Source organism: Taurulus bubalis, assembly GCF_910589615.1.
Source record: "Taurulus bubalis genome assembly, chromosome: 6".
NCBI classification, from domain to species: domain Eukaryota; kingdom Metazoa; phylum Chordata; class Actinopteri; order Perciformes; family Cottidae; genus Taurulus; species Taurulus bubalis.
In genome coordinates, this window is record NC_136594.1 from 7,069,682 (window position 1) to 7,091,379 (window position 21,698).

Genomic DNA, 21,698 nt, shown 5'->3' on the forward strand with positions numbered 1-21,698 from the left:
ATCAATTCAGATACTAAGTAAAAATGTTGAAAACGTTTCTGAGACTCCAAGTCATTATTTTCACATTCTCATTATAAAGGCTGCATGGCCAGTTGTTGCTTTCCCTCACAGCTGCAGACATGGACCTCAGCGTCCCTCCCTCTGGCGGTGTGCCCGCGGGCGCCCCTTGGCGGCGATCCCCGGTACAGCACCGGCGCCCCTTGGCGGCGATCCCCGGCAGCGCACCGGCGCCCCCCTCATCGGTCCGACCGTCCCACGCCGCCCGGAGGAGCTGCTCTCTCTCGGCTGCCCAAGTTCACAACCCGCTGGCAGTGAGCGTGGAGGCTGTCCCCGTGCGCGTCTTCTCACTATTGTTTTGCTTCGGATCGACAGACAGACTCCTGATCAACTTTAATCGATACGTTTTTTGTTTTGTTTTCAGGCCAGGACGGACTCAAACATTTAAACTTTTCTTTTTTTTTAAATATTGCTTTAAACATTTACCGCCTTTGATTTCCTTCTCTATCCAGATTGATTTTTTTTTTGTTGATGGCGCGGTCTAACCAAGATGGACACGAGTTGTCTGCTGGTTAGAGACTAGATAACGGCTTCACCCTTTAATTCTAAATGTAGCATTTATTTGGACTATCCGCTGCAGACGTTTTATTTGTCAGCTGGATGTAGCCAGACTGGGTTAATTCCCAACCCCTAAGAAGGTCACATCCTATAATGAACATTTTCCCACTGAAGTTTCGGTGAAACTTTTCCCACGACTCGCCATGTCGGGAGTTGTCCGCACCCTGAGCCGCTGCCTGCTCCCGTCCGAGGCCAGCCGGGACCCGGGCAGCAGCAAGGAGGGCAGCCGGGAGAGGGACGCGGCGCAGGAGCGCGAGGCGCGGCGCAGGAGCCGCGAGATAGACGCGATGCTGGCCCGCGAGAGGAGAGCCGTGCGCCGCCTGGTGAAGATCCTGCTGCTCGGGGCCGGGGAGAGCGGAAAGTCCACATTCCTCAAACAGATGCGCATCATTAACGGGCAGGAGTTTGATAAAAAAGCACTTCTGGATTTCCGGGACACTATCTATGAGAATATACTGAAGGTAAGAAAGAGGTTTTCATGGGAAATGAATAGCTTGGGGGCCTTCAAGCACATTTTAAAGTCCAAAGTGTACATCAGGTTGATGAACTCCTGCTTTTGTCTTTTTGTTTTTCTTCTTTTAAATCTTTTTATTGATTTTGCAAATATTTCATACAGGAATAGAGAGCAGTACTGTACTTTTAAATTGGTATTTTATACTCTCTTATGAAACCAGTTCAATAAGTACAGTTAAACTCAAGGATGTATGAGAAACTCACATGGGAAAGATTAGTCGATTAGTAATTGATTAATTGATTAATTTATTGTTTGTTATCTTTCAAGGAAACATTGTAAAAAAAAAAAAATCATAGTTTCATCCTCTCAACTGTAGAGATTGTATGTGTTTCGTTGTCTTTAATGATGGGAAATACCACATATTTGAGTTTTGGACTCAAGCAGATGTCAACTGGGACATTTTATAGACCAAACAATTGGTTAATCGTGAAAATAATCCCCAGATTAATCAGTAGTAGTAACTATTTCTTATTATTCGCAGCCCTAATATTGACATTTTCACCCCACAGTTGAGCCACACACACACACACACACACACACACACACACACACACACACACACAGAGTCAAACACAGAAAGAGGGTTTGTTGACATAGTACATATTTTTATCCTGAAGTGCTGTCCCTTTGTTTGCTGTCATGGCTGGGCCTCCTTCACCAGCTAACAATACCAGACTATTCCTGAGGGATGAGCACATCCGCCCTGAGTGCCACACGGCCCAGACGAGGATGATAAGAGCCTCCTGCACAGCCGAGGCAGCACACAATGCCCTCCCCTGAATACCAGCATACAGCGGCGGCGCTGTCTCGGCCCACGCCGTCAACAGGACCCCCCCCCCCCCCCACACACACACACACACACACACACCCGCCCCCTCATACACGCATTTCACCACCACTTAACCTCCTGAAAACACACACAATGCCTGATGTGTAGGAGGGCAGAGGAGTGGCAAAGTAATTTCACGAAATCACATGATTGGAAATGTATGTTTTGGACAATGAGGGGCATCTTCTCCAACATGCCAGTATCAATTTATTCACTGGCCCTCCATCTCATGACAAGACACAACAGCACTATTCAGGTTAAAAATAATGGTTATTCACGTTAAGGATTATTCTCTATTCGCTTCCCTATAATCATATTAGTCATGTAGTGTATAAAATGTACAAAGGGATGTATTCTAACCAAACCACGGTCCAAAAGCCCAAAAGTATTCAGTTTTCGTTACAATAAAACAGGGAGAGAAAAGGAGGATACTACGATCGGATGATTATATCCATGACCGATTCATTTATACTTATTTGGACTGTAAAATATCTAAAAATAATGAAAAGTGATATCACAACTCCCTTAGAGACGGCTAAGAAGTACCTACTACCATTTTGTAAACGCTTTAAGGTGTTACCTGAAGCGTAGTGTCAGAATCGGCCTCACCAGGTGTAGAGGACCCCCCTCCCTTCATGGGAACCTCATGATAAAGAAAGGGAGCAGAGCGGGAAGTTCAGGAGGGATCAAGCTGATAGAGAACACACAGGTGTGTTGCGCAATTAGGCTTAACAAAATAAACAACACAGAGGTGGAGTTCAGGTTTGGTCCCGCTCCTTTAATCTCAGTAAGTACACCTCGGCTAACGGATAAATCTTCTCTCTGTAACTCCTAAAATCTCCTAATGTAACTGTGTCGATCCTTGGACATAAAGTGACACAACCTTAGTAGACATCAATTCACAAGCTGTACAACAATAAAGAATTAGTTTTCATCCCCTTAGTAGTTTGAGCTCACGATGGTTTGGAGTCTTTCATGGAGCAGCTTTTATCTTATCTCAACTTCCCTGATTGTCATTGTTTGTCTATCATTACTGCTTAACCAAGGGTTTAGTCAAACACTAATCAATCAAGGGAGATAACCCAAGAAATTAGTTTCTTTTTAACAAGAGGGGGAGGGGAGGGGGGTATTTTTTTCGTTCACCAGCACCTCTGAGGCGAGTGATATTTTCAGAGCCATGGTCCAGGCCGGAGATTCTACCTCAGTCAGAGGAATGATGAAAGGGGTTTGAGAGGGGGGGCGGCAGGTTAGCAAAGTTGATTTAGCATTTTGGTAATTTTTGCTAACAAGGGGTCTAGCGCCCTCCCTACTGGCCTTACGGTTAAACAAATCTTCAGATTCCACACCTTCACATACGGAACTTTTTTTATTAGCCCATCAAAGCCCCAACATGTAGCATATTTTGCATCTTGGTAAACTTTGGGTTAGGGGTGGATGCCCCCACCTGACCCTTTGCTAAGTCCCCCTCAAACGCAGATCGGCCAATCAAAGCGTAGCATCTCCCAGCTGACTTCCTGGATGTGTCCTCCACACACATAGTGCAGCTATCTTTTGTCTGTTTTTCTTTGAGTGCAGTTTGTTACAGTGTGGGCTCCATGGCAGCTCTGACCGCTACACGGAGCAGAGGGGGGCGGGGCTTAGTGAAGGGTCAGGGGATCAGCTGGTGGTCAGGTGATCAGCCGATACTCGGTACCAATATGCAGTTTGGAGGTCGATACTTTCTAGTCGCCCAGCGCTGTGTTTAGTGACGGGTTGTTCACGAGCCGGGAGTCACTGAGTGAGTGATTCAGGTCATTCTTTTGCAGGAGGAATAGCGTGAGTCGTGTTCAAGAAAGCAAACACAGGACGACATGTAATATGACAGGTTTGATACAAATGTAAATAGTTCTGTTTTTCTGTGGAAAACAGAATTCATATTTATTCTTTTGTTACTCACCTGAGGCATTGGGCTACAAATATTAAAAAAAGGTGATATTTGCTGTTTAAAACAATGACAATAACAAAGTATCCGGATAACATTTAGAATTTGTAAGAGTTTATACTGACGATGATGGACAAAAATGTGAGCGGCACATCCGTACTTTGTGGTCATGATAATAATTCAAAATACATTTCTGTGGGTTTCAGCACAGTTTGTACTGATTGAAGACCTCATTCACTACTCGGTGCTTGTTTGTGACAGGGCAGGGGGGAAGAAGCGCTGGTTATCTGCCTCGAGTCGTGTTTTGACAGTTTCTGACGTCTACTGAGTAGCGGGAATCGGATTGTGGGGGCGAGAAACATCGGCTCTGTGTTTGAGGAGGAGGGCCGTGCAGCTGATGGGGCGGACATCCTGAAAGCAGGAAGGGAGCTACTTTGTAATTACACAATTGTGATAAATGAAACAGAGCTTTTTTTCAGTTCCAGCCAGCTGCCTCCGTAGGCGACTGCTAATAATACCGTTGACCACGTCACTACTGCGAGGATACAGGACTTCAGTTCAGAGATTTGAATGTTTGTCTTGCCCCGTGTGGTGTCAGCCAGTGACACAAAAGACAAATACCGAAAGCTTGTCTTTTGTCTTTCTCGCTGTCTTTTTATCATTCGTGGCAAAAGCGGCTTTTCACGACCGTTTGGCTCAGATATTAACACTTTATTAATAACCTTGATTCACTTTTGATTTGAAACACTCTGGTTTTAGGTGTGTCCTCGGAAAACCTAAAGCCTCAGAGAACAAAACAAATGTTGCATTCGTCTGGTCTTTATTAGCTCATAAAGTCATCACCAAGTCCTCCTCGAAACAGATGGAAAAGTTGTGTTACCACTGGTAAACTATGATAATAGAAAACTATACTGGACTTGTGAAATTGGATGATAATCCACCAGGATAAAGGTTTTAAGGCATCTATGTCACGCCCATTTATCTGGAAAGCTACACATGGAGAATGCTAGCAGGAGCGTTTACTCGTGTGCACAAGCATCTGTTTTAGAGACAACGGTAAAGAAAATCAAGTTGTTTGACTCCTGGGCAAAAAGTTCAACTATCCTGTCAACATCACAGAAGAATGTGGAGGTTGAACCAGAAATAGGAAATATGTGAAGTGAAAATTACACTGCAAAGCACAACATTCCCCTAACAGGCCTACCTGTCACACTTCCATTGTTCAGCTGACATATAACTGTATCCTAACTCAAAATAAAAGGAGACTAAAAATGGCAACTATATTGTCAGTTTCAGCAACAAAAGCTGATTTGTAGCAACCACTTCTAAAAGTGAACTAACTTCCATTATTTTGTTTTTTTTCACATGTCTAGTAAAAGTGACACATTTATTATGGACAAATATCCACTAAAGGATAATCTGGTGTTTTTCTAAGGCAGCAGAGAAAGGAGTTGTCCTTGAAGTGGGACAGACCGGGTCAACTTGTCATTTCCCCTTTCATTTGACAGTGTTGAGACTGTAAATGAGAGAGACAGAGAGGGAGAAGGTCAGACTAGTTGAACCCTGTATGTTGCCGTAACGTGACATGCGCTGGAACCAAGGCGCTCAACCCTTGTTGCTCTATGTGACGTATTTGGTGTAGAAATGCAGACGGGCTGAATGGATACACACTTACTGACTTTGTTAAAGACAGACGAGGAGGACAAACAGGCCGGCTGACAGGAAGTGAGACAGACAAGACGAGAGAGTATTATGCTGCAAACAAACAGGGTAGTAAATTGATACGGTTCAGGTCGGTAGATGATTACATAGACAATAATCAAGAGTGGATGTGACTCAACGCTCACACACCGTGACTCTCCATCAGTATTTTCACTGCCAGCATGCTGCCGTTTGATCCGCATGTGTGTCACATTACCGTCACATGTGTGTTTTTGTGTGAAACGCCAGTTGTTGCTCATTCCTACTGTAAAAACAAAAACATCAATTCTGAAAAGAAGAGTTCTGAATGAGGGATCACGTTTAAAAACACACCAGTTAGTCACAAAGTAGAATCCCAGTCCGAGAAGCTCCCCCACACACACACAAACAAAGAAAACACACACACTGTCGAAGCTGCATTCATTTTACAAACTGTCTCGTCTTCCTTTTATTTTACTGCACTTCACTTTTTCACACCCATACCTCCTGTTGCACAGCCATCTATCTGGAGAGAGAGAGAGAGGGGGTGGGGGGTCTCACTTTGAACCTTCTTCTCTAAGATTTCTTCCAGGAATTCTCTGGAATTTCTGGAGGATTTTCCTGGTCTTTGTAGAAACAAGGTTGAGCCGGGTTGGCAGCCGTTCATGTTGTGGGCCTGTAAAGACTCATCGAATGCGAGATTAAGTTGTACAAATAAACGTGACCCAACTATTGCACAAGGATAAGGTGGTCATGACTCATTGACACACACACACACACACCCACACACACAGAAAGAGAGACAGATACTCATATCCCTTAACCTACTGTGGCCTTTGGAATACTTTGTAGTTTAATAATACTGTTTTATGGTCTGTCCTTGGTTGATTCAATCAATAAATCAAGCAAACAGGCTTAAAACATTCTGAACTTTAAGATTCTGTGAAATATGCTTCACATTGGAATCAATTATTAACCCACAAAAATGTAAGCAAGGCAAAAGATTAACAAGCAGCAAAATTGACCTAACAAATGTCGTTAAAAAAAAGCTAAAAGGCAATGAATTACAAATAAAAACAGTCACACAAAATAAAACCAACATGTTCTGCTTGACGCTGAATTTGAAGGATCTAAAGGAATGGATTCAAGAGAGAGAGAAAAGGAGAAGCAGATAGAAAACGCTGAATGTGTGTGTGTGTGTGTGTGTGTGTGTGTGTGTGTGTGTGTGTGTGTGTGTGTGTGTGTGTGTGTGTGTGTGCGTGTTTGGTTTGATCACTCAGCAGGAGACCTCCCACGCAGAACAGCAAACCACCAGCAGCCACACATGCACATGTTTGAGCGTGCGTGTTGGACACGTGCACGGTTAAAGTTACTCCATGTTTACCAGTAACACTAGACTGTGTCGACGGTTTTTTTTCCCCAGGAAGCAGCACATGCAGTATGAGTTTTCTTTTTTCTTCTTTCTTCTTCTTCCCGCCGTGTGGTCAGAAAATATTTGTACAATATCACTGACGTTAGAAGAAGCAGCCGTTTGCACCGCTTCGCCAACATTTAAGCTCATGTATGTGCACTGGTTGTTGTCTCTGCAGGGCATGCGTGTGCTGGTGGACGCCCGGGACAAGCTGGGCATCAGCTGGCAGAGCTGCGAGAACGAGAAGCAGGGCATGCTGGTGATGTCCTGGGAGGGCCGCGTGGGCGGGCCGGGGGTCGAGCCCAGCGACTTCCAGCTGTACGTGATGGCGCTGAGCGCGCTTTGGGCGGACGCCGGCATACAGGAGGCCTACGCACGGCGCTCTGAGTTCCAGCTGGTGAGTACACGTGTTGAGCCCGATGCAGTGATTACATTGACACCGCTCAATGAATGGACGACTTTGGATGACTGGCTGTGACAGGTCAAAGACAGGTCAAAGATATAAATGACTTAAAAAATGATCTTTTTGTATAATTCAGTCTCATATGCAGGAATGATAAATGACAAAACTTGCATTGAATCTCTGATACCGCGAGGCTGTCAATCAACTACCTCAGTTTTGTTCAACCTTTTTTGCACATTTTCTACAATAAAAAAAATCCTGCAGCACACTAACAACCAAAAAAGTTACAAAATGTCACATTGTAGCATAATACAGCATATTTGATAGGTAATTATTGCGCTACCTACAGGCATGGAAGAATATTTAACTACTAGGCCAGCCACTGTATTGCAGGCTCAGACACTCAACAATGGAAAATTATTTGCGGAAACTAAATAATATTTTTTTGGGACCGATTAAGTGAAATTGGACATTTTCCCAGCGAGCAGAAGCAGCGCCAGAAGTTGCTAAATCTAGCAAGAAAGTCGGCAAGAGATGTGATTCCCTCTCGTTTTGGAACGAGCTTCATGCGGTTGCCGTTTGGGTTCGCTGTATTTGTGTTTTTCGGCGCTCTGTCTTCCACGTTCGTACAATCTGGCATTTGGTCGCTAAATCTTTTAAAGGTTGGTATCCAGAAATGCCCGAACACCATAAGATAATACAGGCAGAGGGTAGCTGGTCTCTGCAGATGCCACACACACCAGTGGGTCATAGGTCATGGCAGATTTTGTATTAGTCAATACATTTAGTTTTATTGGGTAAATCATCCTGTAAAAGGCCTCACTACTGATGCAGCAGGCTGAGGCTCTGAGGTGTCTATACATGTGAAGTCACAACCTCATGTATTGATGGTCAAATATTTCAAAAATAACCTCTTGCGCAAAATCCTCCCATGACAGGCTGTATTAAAAACCAGCCTCCGGTTGGTTCATTCACTGATCAGGAGTCATGATCAGTCATAGATTACTCACCGGCTGATGCTTCACAAGTAATGTGTCTCAGCAGCCCCCCCAAAAAAAACGATGACTAATCATTTGCTTCTCAGGCTGAAAATGTAATATTGCCTTTTCTGTGTCAGTGTGGTGCCAAAGTAGTAAATAAAAGAGTCAACGTGTTCGTGGGACTGCAACCAGCTCAGGACCTTTGTCACCCATCATTCCTGTCTCTCTACTGTGACCTCGGAAAAATAACCTTGAATAAAAAAACCTTGCACTGTGTGGGTTTAGCAGTCTAGACTCACAGATATCTGCGCAGTAAGTGACTTGTACCACAGCCAAGAGTCACACAGTTGATAACAAGTGACACGCTCAAAACATCAGAGGACGTCTCTGGATAATATCGGAAATGTTTTTTTTTACCTGTCGCCTAAAGACAGAAGTCACAGTGAAGGAGCGCTGCACATAGAGAGGCCCGTGAAGGTATACTTATTGTTTTCCTGTGTAACTTACCACGCTCAGGTTTTTTGTGTTTGGAGACTTTCCAAAGATGTAATTATTTTTCTCTTGACTGGAAATGGAGTCAGTGAAGCGGAGCCCTGTGGATTTTAATCTGCCACGCCACGCTGGAACCAACACAATCTGAAACGGCTCGAAGATTAGAGTTTTATTCTGTTCCCCTTCCAACCCGAATGCATTAAACACATACTGATCCTCCTTTTACCGGACTAATCACATTGAACAGATGGGAAATAAGGTCAAAACAGATCGAAAAAAGACAAGAGAATATCGCAGAGAAACTGTGTTAATGTTGAAAAACCAATCAATGCTGGTTTAAAGAAATATTGAAATGCTTAATTATTTGTCTCGAGAAAAAAAAAAGGATTTAAATGTTCTTGTTAATCAGTGTTTAGCTTGATTATGACACCACATCCGAATTCAAACCTCCAACGTATCTGTGATATTATTCCATCTATATGAGCATGGCGACATAAAAATAAAAAAACAATTCTCCCATAATCAGGACATTGTAATGAGATACGAGAGCGGCCATCCTTGTGAAAACACTCACACAATGAAATCATTAACTTACCAACCGTCCACCAATCTTGTTAATCAGCAAGAAACGTTACACATTCTGGCAACGAGTACGAGGCAATCAAAGGCAGAGCAGGGCGGGTCTCTTCGCTGAATTTGGGTGGGAGAAGAAGAAAAAATCAATTAAACTACCAAAAATAACCACCAATGTCAGTGAAAGAGGTGATTTATGAATGTGAGAGGGCACTTCAACATTTCCATGAAACTCTCACGCTGCTTTACACCAGCTCTTTCTCTGCTGCCTTAAGACAACCAAACAAACTGAGACTTCTTTAAAGCAGCCACTTACTGTAGTTTGAAGATCAATATGAAACATAACCAGAAGCAGCTGGAGAACCGCTCGGTTTTACAAGTGACTCTTTAAGAGCCGACAGATATGCCGTTAAAAAGACAGACAGGCCGTTAACGTCACTTAACGTTTCAACAGAACGTCACGAATGATCATTGAGCGTCTCACGAGCGCCTCTGCATCGCCAGCTGGGCTTGTTATCAGTGCAGTTTGTAGTGGATGTTGCATTTAGTTTATTTTGTGCGTCATTGGAAGTGACACAGCTGCTCTACTTTCTGTCCACAGCTGCACGTTTGACCTTTTAACCCTCTTACATGTTTATCAGTGACAAAACTATCTGGAGGCAGACAGAAGCCACTTCCGTCTCCCTCTCACTTAACATACTGTAAGGGTGTGTGGTGTGTGTGTGTGTGTGTGTGTTGTCAGTGCACAGCTGCGGGTCGGACTTTGTCTAATCAGGAGTCGCTGTATGATAAAGCCGGTGCGTTGCAGACGTCGTCCTGGCTTCCAGGATAAGGCTGGGGATGTTCTTTCTTTTTCTTACTGTCATCTAATTCCATGGAAAGACTCAAACCAAACAAGAAACTGATTAAGTATTGTCTTGTGGATGAAAAGCCAGGTGCGGCAGCTGCTCAATGAGTAGGGCGCTTTAACCACAAGGCTGGCGGTTCGATCCCCGGCTCCTATGTGTCAAAGTGTCCTTGAGAGCTCACAAAATGCTTAGGATGGGTTAAATGCAGACGTCAAATGCAGTTTAAGTACTCTATTTGAGTCTCTCTTTTTGTTCATTGTTCATGGACCTGGTGCCTAAGACCTCATTTGTTTTTGACGAGTTCTATTTAAGACTGGAGAGCAGTAAAAAGTGAATGAAAATGTGTTTGTGTAAATATTGAGCCTTTTGTAGCGGGGTTAGCAAGCTAGCAGGTAAACCCTCTAACTATTTCAGGTAGCTTCCATTTTAAATGACAGAGTAGAAGGTGCAATATTACCTTACTCTCCTGTCTGGCGTCCAACGCCTACCTGTAACGGTTGAAGAGAAACCTACGCTACAAACCAGAAGGGCTCTTGGAAAGCGCAGATCTCTGCCAAGTGAATAATTACGCGAGTATCCGCCCCGTGAATTTATTTGGCCCAAGCTCTACACCCTGCCATCGAGGTTCATGAAAATCGGGCCAGTAGTTTCTCCGTATTCCTGCTGACAAACAGACAAACAAACCGAATCAAAAACATTTTTTAGTGCAGGTAGTTACTGACTAGCTAGTCATGCTAATTCTGCTCTCACCACCTCTCTTGTGGAAACTCTAGAAATGTGACTCGCAACAAGAGGCTGCAACAGTTTCCATGGAAGCCGGTGAACACAGCATTAGTTTTCTTGAATTTCCCGAGAAGACATCATGAACTTCTCCACGCGCTGAATCAATATAAAAATACACGCACAGTGGCTACTTTCTGGGTTTACGTTTGTTTTGTTACGAGTCAAATGTCAGTGCAGCATTAAGACTCTGGCTAGCGCATTGTCGGTTTGGGTCTTTTCCTGGGATTTGTTGACAATAAGAGAAATATAGAACACACCAGCCGTATCCTTTTCAAAGAAAGAAAAACCAAAATGTCTACTGTGGAGTAAATGTGCTGAGTTAGACGCTCCCACCACCCCCTCTTTTCTCCACTCTCTGAGAGGTTTTCCGGGGATACCACAGTCAGCTTTTCCCAGGCAGGGCTGGAGTTGAGCCACCGGCTCACAGGGAGGAAACAGAGAGAGAGACGGAGAGAGAGAGAGAGTCCTGTGAGAGGAAGAAAGAGAGGGAGAAGAGAAGTGGAGATAGTGAGAGAAAACAAACCAACTGAAAGCCAAGATTTTGTTTACTCATTCCGTGTCCCCACCACACCCAGATAACGCGCCGTTTGATATGACATAAACACCGAAACCTTCTGCAGCTTGAGGAAAACAAGGCTGTACATCACGCTGTGACGGTAAACTGTTGCTGTTGTCTTCAGCAGCACAAGCACCCTCAACAAAGGAGGCATGAGCAAAGACTGTATACTGGGTCGGGGACTTTGAAGCCCCATAAAGATGAAAAGAGGCTATAAATGCTGCAACACACACACACAAACACACACACACACATATGGTCGACTATATGAGATTTCGACCTAAAGAGTCTCTCATGCTGCACTTCACGAGTTAAAATGAGCTCTTCTGTAGTTACAGTATGTAACTTTATATCACAGAGTGGAAAAGTATTTGTCTGTGTCTCTATGTTTCCCTTCTATGGTTTTTCTTCATTCCATAACAACCGAATATGAAATATCATATGCATTGAAGGACACATTTGGATTTATTACAATTTGGGACTCATTTTCATTCAGTTTTTGCATCATAAACATAGCAAAGTGCATCTGGTCAAGAAGCACACGCAGTTTTTACAGTTGATTCTGAACCAGTATACAAACTGTGTGCATGCACCAGTCCAGTAGGTCAAAATTGAACCAGGAAGTCGGTCTGTAAACCGATGAATATTTACAACAGACAGTTGTAGTCATGACTTTACTGTTCGCCTTTGTTTTCAGATATATCATCAGATTAATCAGATTAATCATTAAAAGAGTTGTTAGTTACAGCCAGAGATGGTTTTTTTATATATTCGGTGAGTTATAAACTACGTTTGAAGTGAAACGACTGCAGTAGTCATGGCACACCCAGTCACACACACAAGTGGCAAACATATACCTGTGGCCATACACACACACACACACACACACACACACCCACACTCACACACACTCACACTCACAATGTGAGCTTATTCAGGTCTTTGCTGTAATAAAGCTCCTAATCTGCCCATACACACCATGAATGGAGACATTCCTCCAGCCTTACTCAATCACACACACACACACACACACACACACACACACACACACACACACACACACACACACACACACACACACACAGTTTTACAAGTTATAGATCTGCATTACAAGAGACTAAAACTCATCCATGGCCTCATAAAATTAATTACTTTCGATATTTAGTTTGATCCCTCTACTTCATCAAAGTTCCAGCTGTTTCATTTCTGCCAATGGCAGTTGAAGCATCTGTGGAAATGATCTTTGTGTGTGTGTGTGTGTGTGTGTGCGTGTGTGTGTGTGTGTGTGTGTGTGTGTGTGTGTCTCTTGTCTGTGTTTGCGTATCCCTTCATCTCTGGGAATTCCCCTCTCTCTGCTTTTCCCTGCGACCAGCCCCTCCTCCTGTTCACGTCCAGCTGGACCAATCAGAGTCCCTCGGCTTTGTGTTTCCTATTGCTGTGACACTGTAGGTCAGCGACGAGGGGTCACAGGGTCACATCTCACCCGCGCGGTTGTCGTGTTTCCTGGTAGTTGCGCGTCATGCCAGGAACCGACAGAGATGGATTTTCACAGATTCTGTTCGATCAGTGTGACGGAAACCCCAAAATCTGTAACGTTTTAGGTTTAAGGAATACTGAATACTGATAAAACTGTAGTGTGTGTGTGTGTGTGTGTGTGTGTGTAGCTGCTAGAAAAGACTTTGTAGCTGGGTTCTGTCTGACTCGCTAATCCCTCCCTCCCCCATGTCTCTCCCCACTGTTTTCACACACACAGCTGTTTCCTGTTTAATGTGTGTGTGTGTGTGTGTTTTTAAGAGAGAGGTTTTTAACTCTTGTCAGAAATCAGTGTGAAGAAGAATTCAAACGTTTCAGATTTAGCACATTTACTACAAATTAACATGAGAAGCATTCTGCTGATCACGGTGCCGTGCCTCAGAAAACCGAGTGCACCGTTGCCGCTTGTTAAAGGCGCCCGCTGGTTCCCATTAATTTCCAAAACAGTATGAAAATCAATTAGCAGCCTTGTAATCCATTATAGGGAAGATCAGACTGATGTTAAACCACATTACCGCTCAACAACAGCCAAGCAGTTGCAGACATGAATGCAAACTTCATGTTCACTGTGATGCGATTAAACGTGTCAAGTTTATAGAATCTGCTAATTGATTTTCAGCAAAACTGCTGCCTGAAAAATCTAAACTGTACAGCGTGTATTAAAGAATGATACGCAAAAATCTAAGTTATAAATGATTAGGTACACTCTGGTGTGCTGTTGTTGTTGTAAACTGGTTTAATGACAGACATTAGAACTGTCTCCATCCTGTCCTGGAAGTAAAGTTCTCGTAAAGTCACAAGAACGTGTTTTCAGAGGCGGCCGTGTGGTCAACTGGAACCAGGCTCTGCTTCTCATCCCGTGTGTTCAACATTTCATGTGGGAGTTTCTGACTCTCAAGACAAACATTTTATTTTTTTATAGAGTTGGGTGTTGGTGTATTTAATGGTGTAAAAATGCAGTCTTTTATCTCCTTATCATTTCAATCGTCTGTTTTTATGCACGTAGCAACTATAGATGACTATAACAAAGTAAAAGGATCGCATTTAGAATTTTTGACAATTTGCACGGATTTATGGGTTGTCAAAAAAAAAAGTTTTCTGGGCGACTTGAAAAGTTAGTCTTTGTGGGTTTCGTTCATCTTAAAGCTGCATTGATTGTTTTTTGGATGCTAACAGATTGAAATATTACCACGCTTTAAAGTTGTTATTGCAAACGGCTGCCTATTCACACATCCAGCAGATACTGAGTCGTGTTTCTTATACATTTTTTGCCTCCGTTTTGGTCTCCACCAACTCCTGAGACAACTATCTGTCTCTTTAGCTGCTAAATGCTCCTTTACGTTCACCAGCCAGTCACTTACTTTGTCTGCCATTTCATGCCGGACACGCAGGGTACAGCATGTAGATAGGAGCTTTAAAAAAAGAAAAGAAGAAAAAAGTGCTGCTGCTGGAACGAAAAGCTAGTTAGCGGGCCAGAAAAACAAAATAATTCTCAGTAACAGTAATCTCTGTAGATCTTAAAAGAACTGCAGCGACGGTTGAAGGTTTGCAACTCCAAGAAACTCTTATCAAATCACTCATTTGATCCATAGTTGATGTAGAACTATTGATTAGTGCGCTTTATTGTCAGATTACAGGACTTCGTAGAATCCTGTCAGTTTCTGTTTCTGCTAACAAGCACACTTTTTGTGATTATGAAACTGTGGATCACATAATCACAATGATCATTTATGTCACTTGACTGTGCTGTGAGTCGATGCTTTTCATGAACGTAGCTTTACAAGTAGCAGTGTACAATTTAAATTATAATGAGGCTGATGTGATTATGCTTGGTGACGTTGGTTCCATGAACTCGGTCCTTTGTAGCTGATTGGTTTGAAGCCATCGATTGATGTATTATTAAATCAATAACCACACAGCTTCCATGAAATGTGAATCCAATGAAGAAGAAACACAAGAAATACAATGTTTTAATATTCAGTTTAAACGCTTTAATTTTTAGTTAGGTTGTTGACAAGGGTCCTGTCCACATTTGAAAGTCTAATCAAAGGCTCATGTTTTGTTACATTATAACCTTCATCTGGTTAGTTTTGGTCTCACAATAAGTATCTCTACATGACTTCCTGTCGTCTCACTATACTCGCCATTGATTGGTTTGGAGGCGGGCCTGCCAGCACTTCCTGTAATTAGTCAGACCCGTCCAAAAAAAATGCTTCGGATTAAATTGGAACGTCGGAAAGTCCGACCAACAACGTAGGTGTGAAAGTGCCCCGAGTTTCATCTTGCATTCTGTGATGGGTTTTCCTTTCTTCCTGTCTGCAGAGCGAGTCGGTCAAATACTTCCTGGATAGCTTGGATCGCATTGGTCAACTGGTGAGTCACGGCGGCTCGTTGAATCTCACGTGCACTTTGGATCTCTCCACCTCTTATAACGTCTAACGAAAAGTTTCGTCTCCTCTTCTTCAGAACTTCATCCCGAGCAAGCAGGACATTTTGTTTGCGAGGAAGGCGACGAAAGGCATCGTGGAGCACGACTTCATCATCAAGAAGATCCCGTTCAAGATGGTGGACGTCGGAGGGCAGCGGTCCCAGAGGCAGAAGTGGTTTCAGTGTTTCGACGGGATCACGTCGATACTCTTCATGGTTTCATCGTCAGAGTACGATCAGGTAACATTCGAGCACATTTCCGATCACGTAGCTTCGATGTCTTCATGCAGTTAGTCAGACAAGCCTGGTCATTAGTCTCTCAACTTTAAGAATTATAACTTGAACAGGAAGCTTCAGAGAGACAACTTCTGAGATTTACACAAAGCTCTCTTTGTGGTCGGCTGAGGGAACGTGATTGTTCCCTCAGCCGTGGCTCCGGTTCACATCAACAGTCATATGATGACGACTGAATCCTTAATTGGTGCTCAGATAAAACCTGAAAAAGCAAAAAAAGGATAATTGTGTGTGTGTGTGTGTGCGATTCCAGGTCTTGATGGAGGATCGAAGGACAAACCGTTTGGTGGAGAGCATGAACATCTTCGAGACGATCGTCAACAACAAGCTCTTTCTCAACGTGTCCATCATCCTCTTCCTCAACAAAACAGACCTGCTGGTGGAAAAGATCCGCACGGTGGACATCCGCAAGAACTTCCCAGAGTTCAGAGGAGACCCACGCAGGCTAGAGGACGTACAGGTAAACACACACACACTGAAAACTAAGAGGTTTTTAACGTTTGTCAAACATTATGAGAATCAACTCACTTCACATTATGTTGCCGCTGCTGCTTCTTTTCCTCCCACGGTTTATGACCCGGCTACGCTTGCATACGCTCACACGTATACATGGCGGAAATGAGCGTTACACACTTTACGCACTAACACAGCCTCTCATTCATCAGTGTGTTTACATGCACTCAAGAAATCCCATTAATCCAAACAAAGACAGCAAGTGTGTGTTCCAGTCGGCTGCTCAGCTGCAAAAATACAAATCAGTTGAAAAGGGTGCCGCATCGTGGAGTTACTCTCGCCCTGCAGAGTTTCACTCTCAAACTCAGTCAGTCTGGAAGACATTTTTTGAATATCAGCTCCTCTGATGAGACTTAACCTTTTCATGAAACGAAGAGAGGATGGAGGGTTAAGATGTCTTGGATTGACAGGCTCAACACTCCCGTCCCGCATGCACTGTAATAATCTGTCGCATACACGCAGCAGGCAATTCCATTGCTTGGGATTCACTTCTTATTGATTTTAAATGTAGTAGTAACACAATACAAGGCCTCCTAAAACATTAGTGGAGTGGGTGCAGTGGGGGTGCAGTGAGGCGTGCCTTTTTTCTTGGTTATTATTATTTATTTGGATGAAAATAGTCTGTATATGTGGATGCATTGTTACTTTTAATAATCTCTTCCCTGTCGCCCTGCTGCCCCACACTTGATCTTTCTCTGCCTAAAGTCTTTTTCATGCACACGTGTAAAAAAAGCAGATTGGAAACCAGCTGACCCCTGCAGAGAGATCGACTTTCTCTCCGGTTACTGAGGTGTTCTCTGCTCTGCTCCTCCCAGGCGTTCCTGGTGCAGTCGTTCAGCCGTAAGAGGAGAAACCGGGGGAAGCCGCTCTTCCACCACTTCACCACCGCGGTGGACACAGAAAATATCCGCTTTGTCTTCCACGCCGTCAAAGACACCATCCTGCAGGAAAACCTCAAAGATATCATGCTGCAGTGACCTTCGGGGCTGCAGACGACGGCTTCTCCGACTGTAAACTGTGAAAACCAGCCATGGACCCGGGCCCGGAGGACGCAGCAGCCCACAAGCGCATATTAACACTGACCTGTGGAGAAGTCGGTGGATTTAACTGAACTCTGAACTCTGATCTCTGAACCGGTGGAGCCTTGAAGTGACTCTGGGCCCGCTGGCCCCTGTGGAAACTGTGAGGGTCGTAGAGGACAATACCCTAAATATAACCTGTATGAATGTGTGTGTGCTGGAAAGACAGTCACCCCCTTGTAGCTGTGGTGTTCTCCCCTTCATATACAGGTTAGAGACGGTTTTTAAAAATAGAGAAAAGCACCAACTACATGGCATGAGCACTGAAAGTGTTTTTTTCTTTTTTTTAAGATGTATATATGTATGTATATATATATATAAATATAGATAGATAGATATGACTATTGACAACCCTGTCGCTAAACATAAAAGTCAGACTGCTGCCGGGTGAGATGAGAGAAGAAGGATTGAGGAAAGTTAGGAGTTGAAGAATGCCTCGTCCTCGTGTCCACGTGACGGAGGGAGAGGGGTGAGGGTTTGGGCTCATACTGGTCATATGCTGTGTTATGTGATAAGGTTGCACTAGTGTTTTTTTCCCCTGTCAGTGAACTTTAACAGAGGAAAAAGATGAGTCTCTCTCATGCTCCCAGTTCTCTCCTGATGTGCTGCCTCCCCGCCCCTACTTGTGTTTATTACTCCCGTCATCATAGAAGAGATGAACAGCTGCAGATAAGCAGTCTCATCCTACAACTCTCCTCTGTGGCACAATAGACGGACTGTTCGTTTCCTCCCTCTCCAGCAGACACAGGAGACAGTCAAATTAGAGACTCTTTTTAGTTTGAAGAAACACAGAGACACACCGCCCCTGGTCCTGCTTAAATTATGGTCCATCTGTAGCCCAATGCCTTTCTTCTATTTCCCGCCAACATCCCCAGTAGAAGTACCACAGTAGCCTGAACTGAACTTGAGGTGTATGCTAAGTATCCCTTTTACGAGATGCGGCTCCACTAATAGTTTTTGTTCTCCAAACGTGAAGGGAAGAGCAGAGAACAACAGGGTTGAACTGTAAATGACCTAGTTACCATGTTGCCGGCGGCCATTTTGGACTTCTGTAGCAGTCGCAGTGGGAAGTCTCCCGAGGAGATTACCCAAAAACAAGTCAAACACACCAGATTGAACAAAAACGCTTATGCAGATGAGACACAATCTGTTTATTCTGGTATTTTCTATACACCTTTGAGTTACCATAGAAAAAAAAGTATTTTTTATAACGTTTGTTTAGGTCTAGTGCAGCAATATCTACTTGATTAATCAATTAGTCAGTGGGCAACATTTATTAATAATCAATTGATTGTCATTTATCAAGCAAACATGCTGCTTCCAGCTTCTCAAATGCGACAGCTTGCTGGTTGTTTTTCCTGTGTTACATCACTGTGAGGTGAATATGTTTGAATTTTGGACTGTTTGTCAGGCGATTTTCTGACGTTTTAAATATTTTCATATTAACCATCAAAAGAAAATGACTGTTTAATGTGAAAGGGGTCGAACACACAGGGAATTATCGCTTGACTCTGTAGTTCCCCTCAGCTTTAAAGAACGTTTTAGTGTCTTTCAGCTCCTTGTTTTGGTTTTACAGCCGGCAACTTAGTTCACTCAAACCCACTTTTAGCTGATAAGACACTCGGTTGCCACTTCATCAGGTACAATGTCTCCAGCGCCTCGTTGAAAGCATGCCACAAATAATTCAGGCTGTTCTGGATTTAAAGGGGGGGGTCCTCCCAAATATTTAAAAAGGTGTACCTAATAAAGTGTCCACAGAGAAAGCATTTAAACAATCACTAGTTGCGGCCCTATTTCACCAGCTGGTAATGTAGCATAAAGAAAAAGTCGCTATTAAACTGTTGACCAGAACTCGCTCTCAGATGTCCCGTGCTGTGATTTTAAGGATACCTGCCAGCCAACCAGAAACATGCATCTTCAAAATCCTTTCAACCCACATCCTTCCAACCAGTTTACATGTTGTCAAGCGGAGAATTTACACTTGCATGATTTGGTACGCAGCAGTAGGACACAGCTGGGCTGCTCCTCCCACTCGGAGTATTAAGCCCAAAAGGCCTGGAGGGGAATGAGGCGGATCATGAGCACTTCCACACGCCTTATTATTATAATACTGTATTAAACTGTGTCATTTGTATGTATTTGTGTGTGTTTGCATAGTGACTAAAGGCCCTTTTTTGTGCATGTTCATACATATTGTACATAGAATACTGTAAGTATTTGACTGACACTGTGTGTAACGTGGTAACCTGACAATACGAACACCACTCTGTCTAACAGTATCACTGTAACTGTAACGTTGCTGTAACATTTTGTCGTTAACTAACCTACCTTTACCACTCACGCAATTATTTTTTTTATTTTGTAAGTGTCGTCATTGCACTGGATGCGGATCCGAGAGAAAACAACCAGAAAGGAAAAAAACGTCTGGGAAAATGAAACGAACGAAATGAACGGCAGACTTTGAGAAAAAAAAAGTCGAGCAGAACAAGAAGAGGGAGGTCTTCTGCTTTTGTCGGGTTTTTTTGTTTTGTTTCCCAGTGCCTTGGCTTTGTGCTCTGTGGTGAAATACACTGCCGTTTGCTGACATGCTGTTTCTTTATTTTCTCAGTGTGGGCGTCTGCGTGTGTTTGAGTGTGTACACGGCAAGGCGAGAGGTCAGGACTTTGTGCGTAGGAAGATTAGAAGAGAGGACGGAGAAGGCAGAGGATTCATAATTTTGAGTTCATGAAGGAGAGGAAAAATAAATTCAAGCATGTTTTTCTAATGTCCTGGGGCAGTTTTATGAACACGAGAAGTGGGGAGTCGATAAGCACTGATGTAAAGCCCTGCAGTCTCACTGTATAGGCTTTCACTCCACATAATGTAACATGATGCTCATCAGCTATCACACCGCTGGGCACAACAGTAGAGCTGAAGTCTGGCAATATCTCTGTTACCCAGCAGAGTCTGACCTTTGCTTTGGCTTTTAATCAGAGGAGCTCTGATACATAACAGGCTGCAAGTCTCAAGAGAGAGGGAGGGAGCCCAGAAACAACTCCACCAGAGTGTTTAGCGTTGTTTTAGAAGTCACTGGTTAGCATAGATTTACTTACACAGGAAGCCAGTAGAATGTAATTCAAGGTCTACACACAAACACGAGCGACAGCGTGTACGGGATCTCTGCAACCCAAAAAAAAAGGCAGAAATGACCCTGTGAATGGGAAGGCACGGACTGGGGGAGGGACGGACAAAGGGAGGAAGAGAGAATACAAGAAAAAGTAAGAGGATAGAGGGAGGGAGGAGGGAGAGAGGTCATGTTTCCTCTGTTGCGCCCACTTCCTGTCCTGATCCCAAAATGGAGAGACTGTAAGAACGACATCCCTCCGCCTGTTTCAGTCGCCCCCTCCCTCCCTCCCTCTACACCCACACACACACACACATAGACACACACATCAGAGAAACCCAAACCAGCCTCCCGCGGTATCCTACAAAGGAGATGAGAGGAAAAAGCAGGGAGCAGAAAAATATATCCCCAGTGGTCTCTGAAACATGAGGAAGCCTTCGTTTATAGAGGGACCCGGGACATTTTGTCCTTGAGTTGCACCACACCGTGTGTGTGTGTGTGTGTGTGTGTGTGTGTGTGTGTGTGTGGCCTATATGTGTGTGAGTGTGTTTAATTGAATATACTTAATTAACAAAGCAGGATAGTTTAATTCAACGTGCTTCCCTGAAACGTTGATTTTCATTGAAATATTTAATTGTTCCCGAAGTGATTTCATTTCTATTTTAGAGGTTTTACTTTTTGAATCCCCTTATAATTAGTTTGGACACCAATTGCACAAATGTTTCCGTGTTAATGAGCCTTCAACTGCAGATATTTTTTCTGTGTGGAATAAATCAATGAATTTAGATTTAAAACTACAATGTTCACACAACAGAAAACATGGAAAACAAAGATTACATTTCTCCTCAAACATAAATTGACAAAACAAAGACACATCACCTTAATCTCCTCTTTCGCCGCTGATTAAAAACTATAAAAGGTCAGTTCCCATCCACAGCATCTTTCTTTCGTGCTTCCTGCAGGTATACAACACAACTGGGTGTGTTTTGGACATGGTGTCACATGACCTACCACCCTGTAGTTGGTAGTTGGCTCACAGATGTATTACATTACTCACAGATTGATTACATTACTCCTCACGATGAATTCTTACTCATCCAGAAATCTTCGGCTGCCCCACTCTGTACCAAGTAAAAACAATATG

General features: G+C 43.5%; 1 protein-coding gene across 2 annotated transcripts; it reads left to right on the top strand.

Moving 5' to 3' along the window:
• Nucleotides 1-758: 758 nt before the first annotated feature.
• On the top strand, nucleotides 759-17,349 carry gna12a (guanine nucleotide binding protein (G protein) alpha 12a; the record flags this gene model as incomplete). 2 transcript variants are annotated; one of them, XM_079219294.1, is made up of 6 exons in its annotated part: nucleotides 759-1,076; nucleotides 7,149-7,367; nucleotides 15,461-15,511; nucleotides 15,605-15,805; nucleotides 16,113-16,319; nucleotides 17,188-17,349. In XM_079219294.1, 6 exons carry the CDS (start codon nucleotides 759-761, stop codon nucleotides 17,347-17,349), a joined length of 1,158 nt encoding a protein of 385 aa, XP_079075420.1. The 2 variants fall into 2 exon arrangements, with proteins under 2 accessions (XP_079075420.1, XP_079075421.1); XM_079219295.1 differs by lacking the exon at nucleotides 15,461-15,511.
• Between the last annotated feature and the right edge of the window lie 4,349 nt (nucleotides 17,350-21,698).